Below are 14031 nucleotides of genomic sequence, written 5' to 3'. Positions count from 1 at the left end.
AACCTTGTTCTTCCCGTTGGTTTGCATCCCCATTACACAAGCTTGCTATTACTTTTATACATATTAAGCTTGTGTAGTTGCTCTTGTAATTAGATAGCTTGTGTAGCTTGCTAATTACCTTCTTGCTTGTGTAGCATAGAAGTAGCTCCCTTGCGTGGCTAATTTGGTTTTAGTAACCTTGTTAGTCACATTGCTTAGTTTGTGTAACTAAGTATTTGCGCTCTCTAATTAGGCATTGGTTGCCTTGTTATTGAGCTTTGCTAGTGAGCTTAGTTGGCTTTGTGCTTTTGCTTAGTAGGAGCTTCCTTGTTGCTTAAAGTACTAGTGGCATAGGTTTGTGTGACCTTGCTCTTAGAATTGTTTAGGAGAGCTCTAACTAGCCCGGCACCTTTGTTGCATAATTGTTATCTTTGCAAGGTGCTAGTGAACATATATAGTGGGGTATAGTCTTGGCTAGACCGATTGTTTTTATTCCGCATTTATATCGGTTAGCCGACGCGATTAATTTTAGAAAAGACTATTCACCCCCCCTCTAGTCCGCCATCTCGACCCTTCAGCGGCGGGCGCGGCGGGCGGGAGCGCCAGGGCGGGCGTGTCGGGCGTGGGCGCGCTGGGCGGTGCGCGGCGAGCGTGGCGGCCGTGGCGTGGTGGCGGCGTGGCGGGCGGGAGCGCTGGGCGAAGCGCGTCGGGCGCGGGCGCGCTAGGCGGGGCGCGGCGTGGTGGCGGACCGGCAGGTAGGGGCGCCGGGCGGGGCGCGTCGGGCGCGCTGGGCGGGGCGCGGCGGCCGCGGGCTCTAGGTTGGGCGCGGCGCGGCGGGCAGGCGTGGCCACGGGCTCTGGGCAGGGCGCTGGGCGCGGCGTGGTGGCGGCGCGGCTGGCGGGCGCAGGGCGGCTCAGGGTGCGGCTCCTCTCTCCAACCGGTTCGAGTGAGAGAGAGAAAGGGAAGCGAGGCCGGGTATAAGGGGCTGGTGCGCCATGATGCGTGGCGCGGCTATCCCGCGCCGTGATGCGTGGCGCGGCAGGCCCGCCGCATCGTGACGGGGTGGCGCGTCAGACCTGCCACATCAGTGATCGCCGCAGCAGTTGACTGCCCCCTGACGCGCCTCCATGCATGGCGCGGCATCATAAATTAGTACGCCGTGCAAACATGCGCTTCCAAAAATGTTATTTTTGAAGAAAAAAAATTAAACAGTGTCAGTTTAAAAAATAATTTAAAAATGTGTTAAAAAAATTCCAGGTGCCGTGGGCGTGGACGCCGCCGCCTCCTCGCGCTCTCTGTGGCGCACATCAAATCCTCTCGGAGAACAGCCAAACCAACCACCAAAATGTAAGAAAACACACGCCCCGACGCTGTCGACGCCCACGCTAGTCACCACAAAGCTCCGCCTCCGCCTCCGCCTCCGCACCTCCTCCCACTCGCCCGGCCGTGGCCATGGCGGCCACCACGTCCACGACGGCGGCCGTCTCCTTCTCCCTCCCCTCGCCCCCGCATCGCTGCGGGGCCCGGCGCCGCCGCACGCCTTCCCTCCATGCCGCCTCCACTGCCGCACCCCCCTCCCCCAACCTCTCCATCCAGCTCTCGCCCCGCGCCTCCCCGCCCGCGTCGACCAACGGCGCCGCCACCGCGCTTGGACCCCCCGTGGCCGCCTCCTTCGCCCGTGACCGCGCCGAGGACCTGCAGGCCGAGGCCCGCGCCATGGCCCGCGCCGCCGGCGCCACAGTCTACAGCCCCGAGCTCCTCGCCGCCCGCTACGGCTCCCGCCCCTTCAAGGCACGCGCCCCGGGCTCAGACCTCCACCAATTTTGGACTTGATCTACCTCTTCTCCGAAACCTGGGTGCTCGGATTTTGATTCGTGCTGCCCTGACTGCTGCTCTGTAATCAATCAGGTGGCGCTCCGGGCAGCGGAGGTGCTGTCCGAGCTGGCGTCGTTCGGGCTGAAGGTCCTGCTGGACGAGCGGAGAGGGGAGTCGTCCTCGGAGAGGAGGCGCGCCAGGGCGGTGGAGCTGCGCACCATCCTCACCAGGCTCGGCCCAACCTTCGTCAAAATTGGGCAGGGCCTGTCCACGCGCCCCGACCTCTGCCCGGCCGAGTACCTCGAGGAGCTCGCCGAGCTGCAGGTGGGTCCATTTCCAATTCTTTGCCTGCTTGGCCTTTATGTGATTTAGGCCTTCAGCCTGTTCGTTTCGGTTGGATCGCTGGATCGCTCGTATCTGGCTCGTATCTGCCTTTATGTGATTTAGGCCTTGTTTAAATCTAGAGGTAAAGTTTTGGGGAGTCATATCGGTTGTGACACAGGGGTGTTGCATGGAGCGTTCGGATACTAATAAAAAACAAATTATAGAATCCGTCGGTAATCCGCTAGACGAATTTATTAAGCTTAATTAATCCGTCATTAGCACATGTGTTAGTGTAGCACCACATTGTCAAATCATGGACTAATTAGGCTTAAAAGATTCGTCTCGCAAACTAGTCGCAAACTATGCAATTTGTTATTTTTTAGTCTATATTTAATACTCCATGTATATGTCCAAACATTCGATGGGATAGGGAGTAAACTTTAGAGGGAACTAAACAAGGCCTTCAGATAGTTTGAGGATAGCACTATCAAATGGATTTGGCAGACCAACATTGCGCCAATAGAGTTTTTTTTTTGTGTGTGTGTGTGTGAAAATAGAGCATCACTACGGCACTACGCCCAATTTCATATTGAATTATGGTTCATTGAACATGCATATACTACTGCCCACGGTTCCTCCCATTATGAGATGGTTTGCAGTTTCTAGAGGGGGTTGGGCCGTTGGTCATTTATGAAACAGCTAATTAGTTTGGATGGATTCGGTTCCATCTTCTAGAGTTACCAATTGAGGATGCACTCCTCATTCTAACTTGGGAAGTCACTTCTAGTGCAAATTTTAGGTCCCTCCCAAGTCCCAACTGTTGAGACTTCGCTTTCTTGCAGGATTCACTTCCCACATTTCCGGATGAAGAGGCATTTGCATGTATTGAGAGAGAGCTCGGCTTCGCGCTTGATTCCATCTACTCAACAATTTCACCTTCCCCCATTGCAGCTGCTAGTTTAGGTCAAGTTTATAAAGCAAGGTTGAAATACTCTGGGAAGCTGGTAGCTGTGAAGGTGCAAAGACCCGGTATTGAGGATGCCATTGGGCTTGACTTTTATCTACTTAGAGGACTTGGCTTTCTTATAAATAAGTACGTTGACATTGTAACCAGCGATGTTGTTGCCCTCATGGATGAATTTGCTCGAAGAGTTTTCCAAGAGCTTAATTATGTTCAGGTACATTTTTCTTGTCCTTGTGTGAACTTATGTACATACATTCTGTTATTCTTCTCTTTCTAGCTGCAGGGCCGCTTTCCTATGTTTCATTTATGATGAAATAAGAATACAATGGAACAAGAAAAAAACTGAAATTCTCAGTTCCTTCAACAGTATATTATTATAGAAGTAGTTCTCCTTAGTTTGTCTAAATGCTATCATTTATCGTTGAATGTTAATAAGAATGTGGAATGCAGGAAGGCCAAAATGCAAGAAGGTTTAAAAAATTATATGCCGATAAGCAAGATATATTAGTGCCTGATATATTTTGGGATTACACAAGTGCAAAGGTTCTAACAATGGAGTGGATTGAGGGTGTAAAATTAAACCAACAAGCAGTTATTGAGAGTCAAGGATTGAAGGTTCTGGATTTGGTCAACATTGGTATCCAGTGTAGCTTGAGGCAGCTTCTGGAGTATGGTTACTTTCATGCTGACCCTCATCCTGGTAATATATTAGCAACACCTGAGGGGAAGCTGGCTTTTCTTGATTTTGGCATGATGAGTGAAACACCAGAGGATGCGAGGGTAGCCATTATAGGACATGTTGTCCACTTAGTCAACAGGGACTATGAAGCAATGGCTCGTGATTATTATGCACTAGATTTCTTGGAACCCGATGTAGATGTTTCCCCGATTGTGCCTGCTCTCAAGAATTTCTTTGATGATGCACTAAATGCAACAGTGAGTGAGCTGAACTTCAAGACAATAGTTGATGGCCTAGGTGCTGTTCTCTATCAGTACCCATTCAATGGTACGCTTGGCATTGTACAAATATTAGTTCCTTGTCTTGTTTTATTTTTCTCATAGAGTGATATATTAACTTCTAAAGCTCTTTATTCAATTCCAGTACCGGCATACTATGCATTGATACTGCGATCTCTCACCGTACTGGAAGGTTTAGCACTCTATGCTGACCCTGATTTTAAGGTGCTTGCTGCATCATATCCTTACTTTGCGAAAAGGCTACTCACTGATCCCAATCCATATCTCAGAGATGCTTTAATTGAGCTTCTATTCAAGGATGGAAGATTCAGGCAAGTACCTGCTCATCTGTATATATATTATAGTCTTCTGACAGATCAAAGCACTACTCAGGATAGCATTGTTTAACGTTCACATCTCTGCAGATGGAATAGGCTTGAAAATCTTCTTGTTCAAGGGCGCCAAGATAGAGAGTTTGCAGCCAAAGATGCACTACAGCCTGTTCTAAAGCTTCTGCTTGGTCCTGATGGGGAGGAATTGCGTGTGTTAGTTGTGAAAGAGGCAGTTCGTGTAACAGAAGCCATCACTATTGGAACAGTGATCGATTCATACAATGCCGCTCCAGCATTTTTGAAGCCATTAATTTCCAGTGGCAATCCGGCCGGACCCTTTAAGTTTAGTGAGGCTGAACAAGAACAGATGATGGAGCTCCGAGACCAGGTTTTCAGAGTATGGGGTCTTTTGAGATCCTCAAATAACTTTGATCCGAGCGTTTTGCAACCAATCGTTCAGGTAGACTGTTGCTATAACTGTCTTACTATACTCTTCAACTGCTACTGTGAATTGTGTGACTGATACAGAAAAGTGATTGTGATAATCAGGTGCTACAAGAACCAGAGGCACGTGTCCTGGGTTCTCGTGTCGCAGGTGGTGTAACACAGCGCCTTGCGGCACGTCTGTTGCAACAGCTTCTCAGGACCCCACCTGCTCCTGGATCTTCTTAGCAGATATATAGATAGGCTCGTGTGAAGCATGTGAATTGACACGATACTTTTCACAGGAAATGAGAAGGAAGCACAACTCAGAATTCAATTGGATCGTAGGAAAGTTCTCCTGTTTCTTCGTTTTTTCTGTGAAATAGAACTGATTTCTATGGAACTCCTGTACAATTCCTATGTTCCAAATAGGTCCCAAGTATATACTTGTTTCTTGGTTCCCAGTGGATAAAGACCCATACATCTGCACGGCCGTGAATTGAGTACACTAGAACATCAGGCGCTTGCAATGATTTTAAAACAGAAGCTATCCACGTCTGATGGGCATGGCTTTATAATTAGATGGTAACGCTAAGATTCAAATACAAACATTTTTATATATACAGTCATTGCCACCGGCATCTAATTAAGATCTGGCATATCGAACCAATAGATGCAGAGTACAAACTATGAAGCAATCGTATCTTCAATGTCCTGATAGTGCAAATAGCATGATTAGTATGGCCATCTCAGCCACCCCGTATGTTTCTATTTAGCCATACCATTGATTAAGCAGTGCAACCATCATCTGTTGATTAGGTATCTTTGCCTGCTCTGTAAATGGAAAAGGGTGTTAGAGACACTCAAACATGAAATGGATTAGAGTAGAAAATAAGATGGAAACTATGACACTCCCATTCTATTGGACCATGTTAACCTTAGGTGAATTTATCGGCTAAAGACGCACGGTAAAACATCAATGGATGATATATCAAACATATCAAAAAACAGAAAAAATATGAAAGTGAGAAAACCAATATACTGAAGAACATTTTGTACTGTTGTATAAAGCAGCAAAAAAAATATCATGGCAATGCCTTTTTATAGATAAATTGCCCCATTTTAGTACATGACATACAAAAGCTGAACCAAGAACTTGTCTTAATTATTCGCAAAGTTGTTTCTCTTCATTGAGATTTTCATCAATCTTAATTTTGCATTTCATCGGTTGATCGGCACAAAATCTTTTCAGCTTTTGTTATCTTTAATTTCCTAGTTGGGGTATTATTTTTCTTGAAGGAACCAACATTAAGATGGCCATAGTATTCTCTCTTGAGTTTGTCAGCTGCACAGTAATTTCAGGCCGTATGGAATATTAAGATGTGCATAGACTTAACAATTTTGTTTATATGGTTTTCAGAGCATGCTAATGTAAGCTAAGGAACATAATCAGATGAATGTACTAATAGGCATAACATCTTCAAAGATAGAAAATAGGACATGAGAACATGCTGAACTCACAAGCATAGGCAGTTGCTGATGGATATGATCACCTGGGCCAACCAAGGACCTTGATAAAAGAGAAGATACCTTTTAGAGACATTCCAAAGAAGAAAAGTATGTCCAGCTATTAGCTTATTCTAAGGGTCGTTTCCAAGGTTTCATTGCTACCATAGTAGTCTTCGAGTCAAAGGATGGTAGCTATGAATATTTATGGTAAATAAGGTCCTCACAAAGAAGAAAATTTGTATTGACATTAGCATTCGTCTTTAAGAACATTGGCAATGAAGGGTGGTTGCAGGGGAAGGGAGTCGACCCTCATGTATCGGCGCCAGAAGAGGTTACCGAGGTGCCCCTTTGGTGAGCCGCTGGCGCACCTGCATGGTCCGTGCGTGGATACGGTTTAGGTATCCATTAGTAAGAGGCTAGATGACCATGGCGACGGTGGAGGTTTGAAAGGATCTAACAATACCTAGAGGGGGTGAATAGACGTATCTAAAAATTTACTGCAAAAGCAAAGTTCAAATTTGTCAGCCACTGTCGGAACTCCCGACAGTTTGGGTCGGAACTTCCAACGCCGTCAGAAGTTCCGGCGCAAACTGTCAGAAGTACCGACACCTACGTGAACTACGAAAGCAGTGCCAAATTTAACTTTGTGGATAAATAATCTTACAACCCCACTTCCTAGTGGTTAGATGAAGATGTTGGGTCACTCCCTCGACGCCGAAATGCCTCCAATTCGTAGATCGGGTCCAAACCATAAGAAAAGGCTTTGGAGAGAGACAAACAAATACAAGTAATTTCGAGCAAATCGCAACAACAACAAGCACGTGGGGCACAAGGATTTATCTCGAGGTTCGGCAACCCCACAAAGGAGCTCCTACGTCCTCGTTGTTGAGGTGACCACAAAGGTCGGAGTCTCTTCCACCTCCTTGCCTTTTTCAAAGAAACCACAAAGATCACTTGAGCTTTTCACTAAGAAATCGAGGGTAATACAAACTTTCTAAAGTTGTTCCACAAGATGGAAGCTCTTGTGCGATGCCTAGCCGGCTAGGAGCAAAGCTCTAAGAGTAATAGACGCAAATCCAACTGGCTTGACGAAGAAATCAAGTGCTCAAGCTTGCCAAAGTGATTCTCTCACTCAATCCACTCTCCTATCACTCAAATCTTTGGGGGAATCCAAGTTTGGAGCAAAGGGGAGAGGAGAGGGGAGTCTTGAATGCTTGGGAGCTATTTTGGCCGTGAGTAGGTCGCAATGAATGAGAGAGTAACGGTTAGAAGAGAGGAGAGAGCTATTTATACTCAACGGAAAAAATCCAACTGTTCAGATCTACGTCGGAAGTTCCGACGCGGATCTTGGGACTTCCAACCTCTATAGAAATTACTGTAGAAAACAAGGTCTAGGTCACTGCGAACACGTCAACGTCTAGAGGTCTGACGGCTGGTACTATGGGTAGGACAAGTGGCCAAACGTCGGGACTGTCGGTCAAAGCCGGGACTTCCGACCATCAGGAGTTCCGACCTACATCGGGACTTCCGACGCCAGGGTCACCGAGCAGACTAAATCACTAGGCACCGGGACTTCCGGCTAAAGCCGGGACTCCCGATCGTCGGGAGTTGTGACTCACGTCGGGACTTCCGACGACTTGAGTCATCGAAAGACATTCTACATGCTCGTGAAGTGCTAGAGTGTCTCTCTTTAGATTTTATTTTTATACTTGAGCACTCTATCTTCCTCAAACCACCTAAACTAGCATCCCTCTTTATAGTACGGCGAAACCTAAAGTCAAAACAAAAGATAAAACTTTGGAGAGCACTTTGAGTTTGTCCGTCTTTTTAACTTCAAGGATTGAGGGACACCATTTCCTCTTAGATCAACTCTTTAAAACTTTCAAGGGACTAAAGCTGCAATATATTTCATTAAAATCTCATTAGTCCCTAATTTGGATGTCATCAATACACCAAAACCCACATAGGAGGCAAATGCACTTTAAATGTCTCCTTTTTGGTAATTGATGACAACCAACTTAGGCTTTTATAAGAATGAAAGAATTTAAAGCTTTTGAACCACAAAATTTGTGAGGAGCTCCCCCTTAATGTATGCATGAATTTCAATTTCAATGATGATCATCTGTACATAGATAGATCAAAGTCTAACAATCCCCCTTTGTCAACAAGTGCCAAAAGGGGTAGGCCACGTGAAAGAAATGACTACTCGTCCCCGTAGTCCTCATCATCATCATGGTCACCACCATCACCATCGTTGTCATCGTTGTCATCTTCTTCCTCGCGGTATTCCTCATCAGTGACATCCATTTGCTTCTTGCCATGGCGACGGGGCTAATCAGATGACTCTCCATAGTACTCCTTGCAAGCCTCATCATAAAGCTCGAAGGGATCACGAAGTGGCTCCAAGTCACGAGGTGGTGCGGAGTGAATATCAAGCTTTTGCTCAATCCGATGCATCCTCACAAGCATCTCTTACTCACGCTCCGCGCTAGCACAACAAGCCCCAAACATGTACTTCATGAAGAACTTGAACTTGCTGGGGGGCTTACTACCAGAGGAGGATGAGGAGACCGGCTCCTCACTATGAGCACGGCGAGAGCGAGAGGCACGTGGTGGAGATGAACGAGAGGTAGAGCCCGAAACACCTTTGACTTTGCCTTTGGCAGCTTTCTTCAGTTCCCTTGCAGCCGTAATAAACACCTTGTTGGCAATCTTGAGAACTGTATGAGTGGAATCTGGGGGGAACCGGATGCCTGACACTTGCTCAATCACTTGCATAAGATAGGGGGCATACGGATAGTACCTCATAGGATCCTCACTCGCCAAATGAATCTTGTCCCAAATGTAGCGATTGATGGAGAACTTGTCAAAATCCGGAGCAAAGCGATCAAGCACCTTCTGAGAATCATCGCAAAGATATGTGGAGTCACCGCCCTTCGAATACAGGATCTAATGAAGGATGTTGTTTAGAACATAAAAGTAGGGCTTTAGATACACTGTCTGTCCATCAGGGGGATAACCATCAAGATACATGTGTTGGTACTCCTCCATAGCCACATCCTCATACTCAGTAAGCTCAGGAGCAGTGCGGTCGTATTCACCCAAACCAAGAAGGCAAGAGAAAGTGATGAAATCCACCTTGTAGTGCTTGCCCTCAATGGTCCAATGGATGATGTCAATGGCACCAGAAGAGGTGGTCTCGTGTTGATAGGAGGCATAAAACTAACAAATGATTTCATTGTTCCAATGCTTTTGAAACTCCAGCAAGTGGGAGAGCCCCATTGAGCACAAATCACGAACCATCCACTCTAGCTCTGGCTCCTTGAACTGACCAAGGGAATAAGCATCAATGAACTTCATCTGAATGACTGGTGGCTCACCCTTCCATAGGAACTTGCGATAGATCAGGGACTCATAGAAGTCAAAATGGAAGGCATGACAAAAGTGATACTCAAGTCTAAGATCCTTCTCATCCTCAGCATAAAGATTTTAGCCTCGCATTGTCCTGATGTTCCAGACCTTGTGATGGTAATCAATCGATAGAGGAGGGGTGAAGCCGCCATAGGGATTAGGAGCTAGCTAGACTCTCGAAGGACTAGCAGAGGACCCATAAAAGAAACAAGATCACTGACAAAAGCAGGACCACTGCACGGTGTACGTGAAATCTTAGCAGCGATGGTGCGGTCGGCTCACTCGAGGGCTTCTTCTTCATCATCAACAATCAGATCATCACCAACAAATGCACATGCTGGATGAGGTGGAGGAGCAGCAGTCGATCCTTGACCACCACGGCCATGTGCACCTTTGGTCTGGGCACGTGAACCACCAGCACCATCACAGGGACAAGCTGCCTTGGTGCGGCCAGATGGCTTGGGACAGCGACACGGTCTTGATTGCACTTGGACCGCTTCTCTTGGTAGCGGGGAGGACTATCATCGCCGCTGGAAGCCATGGCTACGAAGAAAAGCGAAATGAAACTAAGAACCAAGGCAAAGAGATCGGAATGAAGATTGAGAGGTGAAGAAATAGGAATGGATGTGCAACCTAGGGGTCAGGAGTTCTAGACACAGTCGGGAGTTCCGGCAGCTAGGACTTCTAGCTATCGGGACCTCCAACGGTTGTTGGGACTTCTGACACACATGGTGGCAAACCCATTCATGGGGTTTCAAATCTTGACACACATTCACACAAGGAAGATAGAGAAGAGAGGGAAGGAGAATAGAAGCAAAATCCAAGGCACATTGAGGATTAGGGTTAGCCATGGAGGTTGTACCTTGAGAGAGGGGAACAAGGGAGAAAATCGATGCTATTCATAGCGAGGATGGCTTCCACGAATGAATCCACGAGTAGGTCGATAGCCGCAACACCTCCACTGGACCAACACCACCACTTGAACTTCAATCGACGACGAGGTTGGCACAACACTCTGGGGAAACCGACAGCACCGAGACTCCCGATGGAGGGCCGAGGAAGGGTGGAGCCAGAGCTCCCGGTAGCCCAGCGATGGCGTGAGGCAGGCACGGGGGGTAGTGCGGGGGCAAGGGAGGAGTGGGTGGGAGGCAGGCGAGCGAGTCGGGAGTTACTAGGCTAGGCTTGGGCAAAAATAATTTAACCCTAGGTCAAAACACATGGTCAAAAGAAGTCAAAGACGGCTGACCTAGATCTACGTCGGGAGTTCTAGGTCTGAGCCGGGAATTCCAGCAGTCGAGACTTCCGGCTGGGAGCCAGGACTTCCGGTTGTCGGGACTTTTGACGCAAGAAGACTAAAAAACTCCCTAGCTTAAACTCACAATGCCATGTGGGGCAAAAATATGATGGACACTCGCATTTTCATATGTGACTAGATTTCAAACAATCATCAGAAGGCAATAGTCACATGTGAAAACTAGAAAATAGATTTTGAAATTTCACACAATGTTTTCATAATTCTTTTTCTCCTATCTAGATCAAACAATTGTATGTGCAAGACATCAAGCCACGTTACGAGAATCAATGATGTTTAGCTCACTCCTCAAAGCACAAAATCTTGACTCATCTAGGAGCTTTGTGAAGATATCGGCTAGTTGCTTTTCGGTGCTCACATGATGAATTGTGATATCTCCTTTGGCTTCGTGGTCTCTCAAAAAGTGATGCTGGATGTCTATGTGCTTTGTTCGAGAGTGGTTTACTAGGGTTGTTTGCCAACTTAATGACACTCTTGTTGTCACACAAAAGGGGAATCTTGGTTAGCTCACAACCAAAGTCTTTGAGAGTTTGCTTCATCCAAAGTAGTTGGGCACAGCATGCACCGGCCAGCCACATACTCAGCTTCAGCGGTGGACAAAGCAATGGAGTTTTGCTTCTTAGAGCTCCAAGACACCAAGGACCGATCAATAAATTGGCACAGTCCCAGTAGTGCTCTTTCGGTTTACTTTGCAACCGGCATAATCCGAATCAGAATAGCCAAGTAACTCAAAAGTGTAGCCCTTAGGATATCACAAGCCAAGATTAGGAGTGTGCACTAAATACCAAAAAATTCTCTTAACGGCCACAAGGTGACATTCTTTCAGATTAGCTTGAAATCTTGCACACATGCATACGCTAAGCATAATATCGGGCCTAGATGCACAAAGGTAAAGGAGGGATCCAATCATAGAGCGATATACCTTTTGATCAATGGCCTTTCCTCCTTCATCAAGATCAAGATGTCCATTGGTTGGCATAGGTGTCTTGATGGGCTTGGCTTTGTCCATATCAAATTTCTTCAACATGTCATTGGTGTACTTGGTTTGACTTATGAACGTGCCATCCTTGAGTTGCTTGATTTGAAATCCAAGGAAGAACTTCAACTCTCCCATCATGGACATCTCGAACCTATTTGTCATAATCCTACTAAATTCCTCACAAAAAGCCACATTAGTACTATCAAATATTATGTCATCGACATATATTTGGCAAACAAAGATATCATTATTGACTTTGCGAGTGAATAAAGTAGCATCGGCCTTTCCTATCTCAAACCCTTGTTTGAGTAGGGAATCCTTCAAGCAATCATACCAAGCCCTAGGGGCTTGTTTGAGCCCATAGAGTGCCTTGTCGAGCTTGTAGACAGTGGTTGGGATACTTGGGGTCTTCAAATCCCGGTGGTTGCTCTACATACACCAACTCAGATAGGGGGCCATTGAGAAATGCACTTTTTCACATCCATTTGATATAGCTTGAAATCATGATGTGCGTCATAAGCAAGTAGAATATGAATTGATTCTAACCTTGCCACCGGTGCATAGGTCTCTCCCAAAATCCAAGCCTTCAATTTGAGTGAACCCTTGAGCCACCAACCTTGCCTTGTTCCTTATCACCATGCCATGCTCATCTTGCTTGTTGCGAAAGACCCATTTGGTTCCAATCATATTTTGCTTGGGCCTTTCCATCAAGGACCAGACTTTATTCCGAGTGAAGTTGTTCAACTCCTCTTGCATGGCTATCATCTAATCTAGATCATCAAGTGCATCTTCCACCCTACGAGGTTCCAAAGTAGAAACAAACGAGTAATGTTCACAAAAACTTGCTAAACAGGAATGTGTCGTTACCCCTCGTCGAATGCTCCCTAATATGTTATCAACAGGATGATCCCGTTGAATGGAATGATGAACTCTTGGATGTGGCACTTGAGTTGATCTTTGGATGAGACCATCATCTTCATTATCATGGTCTTGATTGATTTGAGGATCAAAACCATGGTCTTGTAGAGGGTTGTCTTCACTTCTTTCATGATTGTTGAGTTGAGGTCAAGCTTGCTCATCACCATTGGTAGCACCATCTTCATGTGAATGACCTTATGCATCATTTGATCTTCTATCTTGATTATTTCTTGATGTGGAAGCTTCACCATGTTCATTGGACGAAACATGATGACTGGTAGGATCATGACCAACATGCACAATGGTGTCTTCATCTTCATCTTGTACTTTGATGCACTTTACTTCACCAATGGCAAGCTTCTTGATAGCATTATGAGGAGCTTCTTCATTACCTACAATCTCAATATTGACTTGCTCTTTTTGAGAGCCGTCAGTTTCATCAAAAGTCACGTCTACCGCGATTTCAATTAAACCGATGGTTTTATTGAAAACATGATATTCATGTTCATTAGTACCATAACCAAGCATGAAACCTTCATCAACCTTTGGTGCAAACTTTAAGCTTTTGGATTTCTTGTTAAGTATGAAACACTTGGATCCAAAAACTCTAAAGTAGTGCACCTTAGGCTTTTTACCGGTTAGAAGTTCATAGGCGGTCTTTTCTCTTTTCTTGTGAAGATATAAGCAGTTGATAGCATGACATGCCGTGTTGACAACTTCTGCCCAATAGTTGGTTGGAGTCTTGTACTCATCCAACACTGCTCTTGTGGCTTCTATGAGAGTTTAGTTCTTCCTCTCCACAACACCATTTTGTTGTGGAGTATATGGAACCAAAAACTCATGCTGATTCCTTCTTTTTCAAGGAATTCTTCAATGTTGGTGTTTGTGAACTCCGTGCCATTGTCACTTCTAACTCTCTTGATCTTGACATCAAACTCATTTTGGGCTCTTCTTGCAAACTTCTTAAAGATGCCTTGCACTTCACTCTTGTCACACAAAAAGAATATCCAAGTGAAACAAGAACAATCATCAACAATTATGAAATCATATTTGTTACCACCAATGCTTATATAAGTGGTGGGTCCAAATATGTCCATGTGAAGCAATT

The 14031-nt window shown here is 45.9% G+C and overlaps 1 protein-coding gene across 1 annotated transcript; it reads left to right on the top strand.

Moving 5' to 3' along the window:
* Positions 1-1309: 1309 nt before the first annotated feature.
* Positions 1310-5287, top strand: LOC136512746 (protein ACTIVITY OF BC1 COMPLEX KINASE 3, chloroplastic-like). Its single transcript, XM_066506742.1, has 7 exons — positions 1310-1770; positions 1888-2118; positions 2961-3296; positions 3533-4088; positions 4185-4371; positions 4465-4831; positions 4921-5287. The coding sequence occupies exons 1-7, from the start codon at positions 1432-1434 to the stop codon at positions 5041-5043; spliced, it is 2139 nt and encodes a 712-aa protein (XP_066362839.1). The 5' UTR covers positions 1310-1431; the 3' UTR covers positions 5044-5287.
* Positions 5288-14031: the final 8744 nt, after the last annotated feature.

Source organism: Miscanthus floridulus, chromosome 16 (genome assembly GCF_019320115.1).
Source record: "Miscanthus floridulus cultivar M001 chromosome 16, ASM1932011v1, whole genome shotgun sequence".
In the NCBI taxonomy this organism is placed as follows: Eukaryota; Viridiplantae; Streptophyta; class Magnoliopsida; order Poales; family Poaceae; genus Miscanthus; species Miscanthus floridulus.
The sequence above is the reverse complement of the archived record's forward strand: the minus strand, read 5'-3'. Positions and strand labels throughout refer to the sequence as shown.

Coding starts and splice junctions, on each gene's coding strand:
- LOC136512746 (XM_066506742.1), top strand. CDS start 1,432: ATGGCGGCCACCACGTCCACGACGGCGGCCGTCTCCTTCTCCCTCCCC. Junction 4,089..4,184: donor CTATCAGTACCCATTCAATG/GTACGCTTGGCA, acceptor ATTCAATTCCAG/TACCGGCATACTATGCATTG. Junction 4,832..4,920: donor TTTTGCAACCAATCGTTCAG/GTAGACTGTTGC, acceptor TGTGATAATCAG/GTGCTACAAGAACCAGAGGC.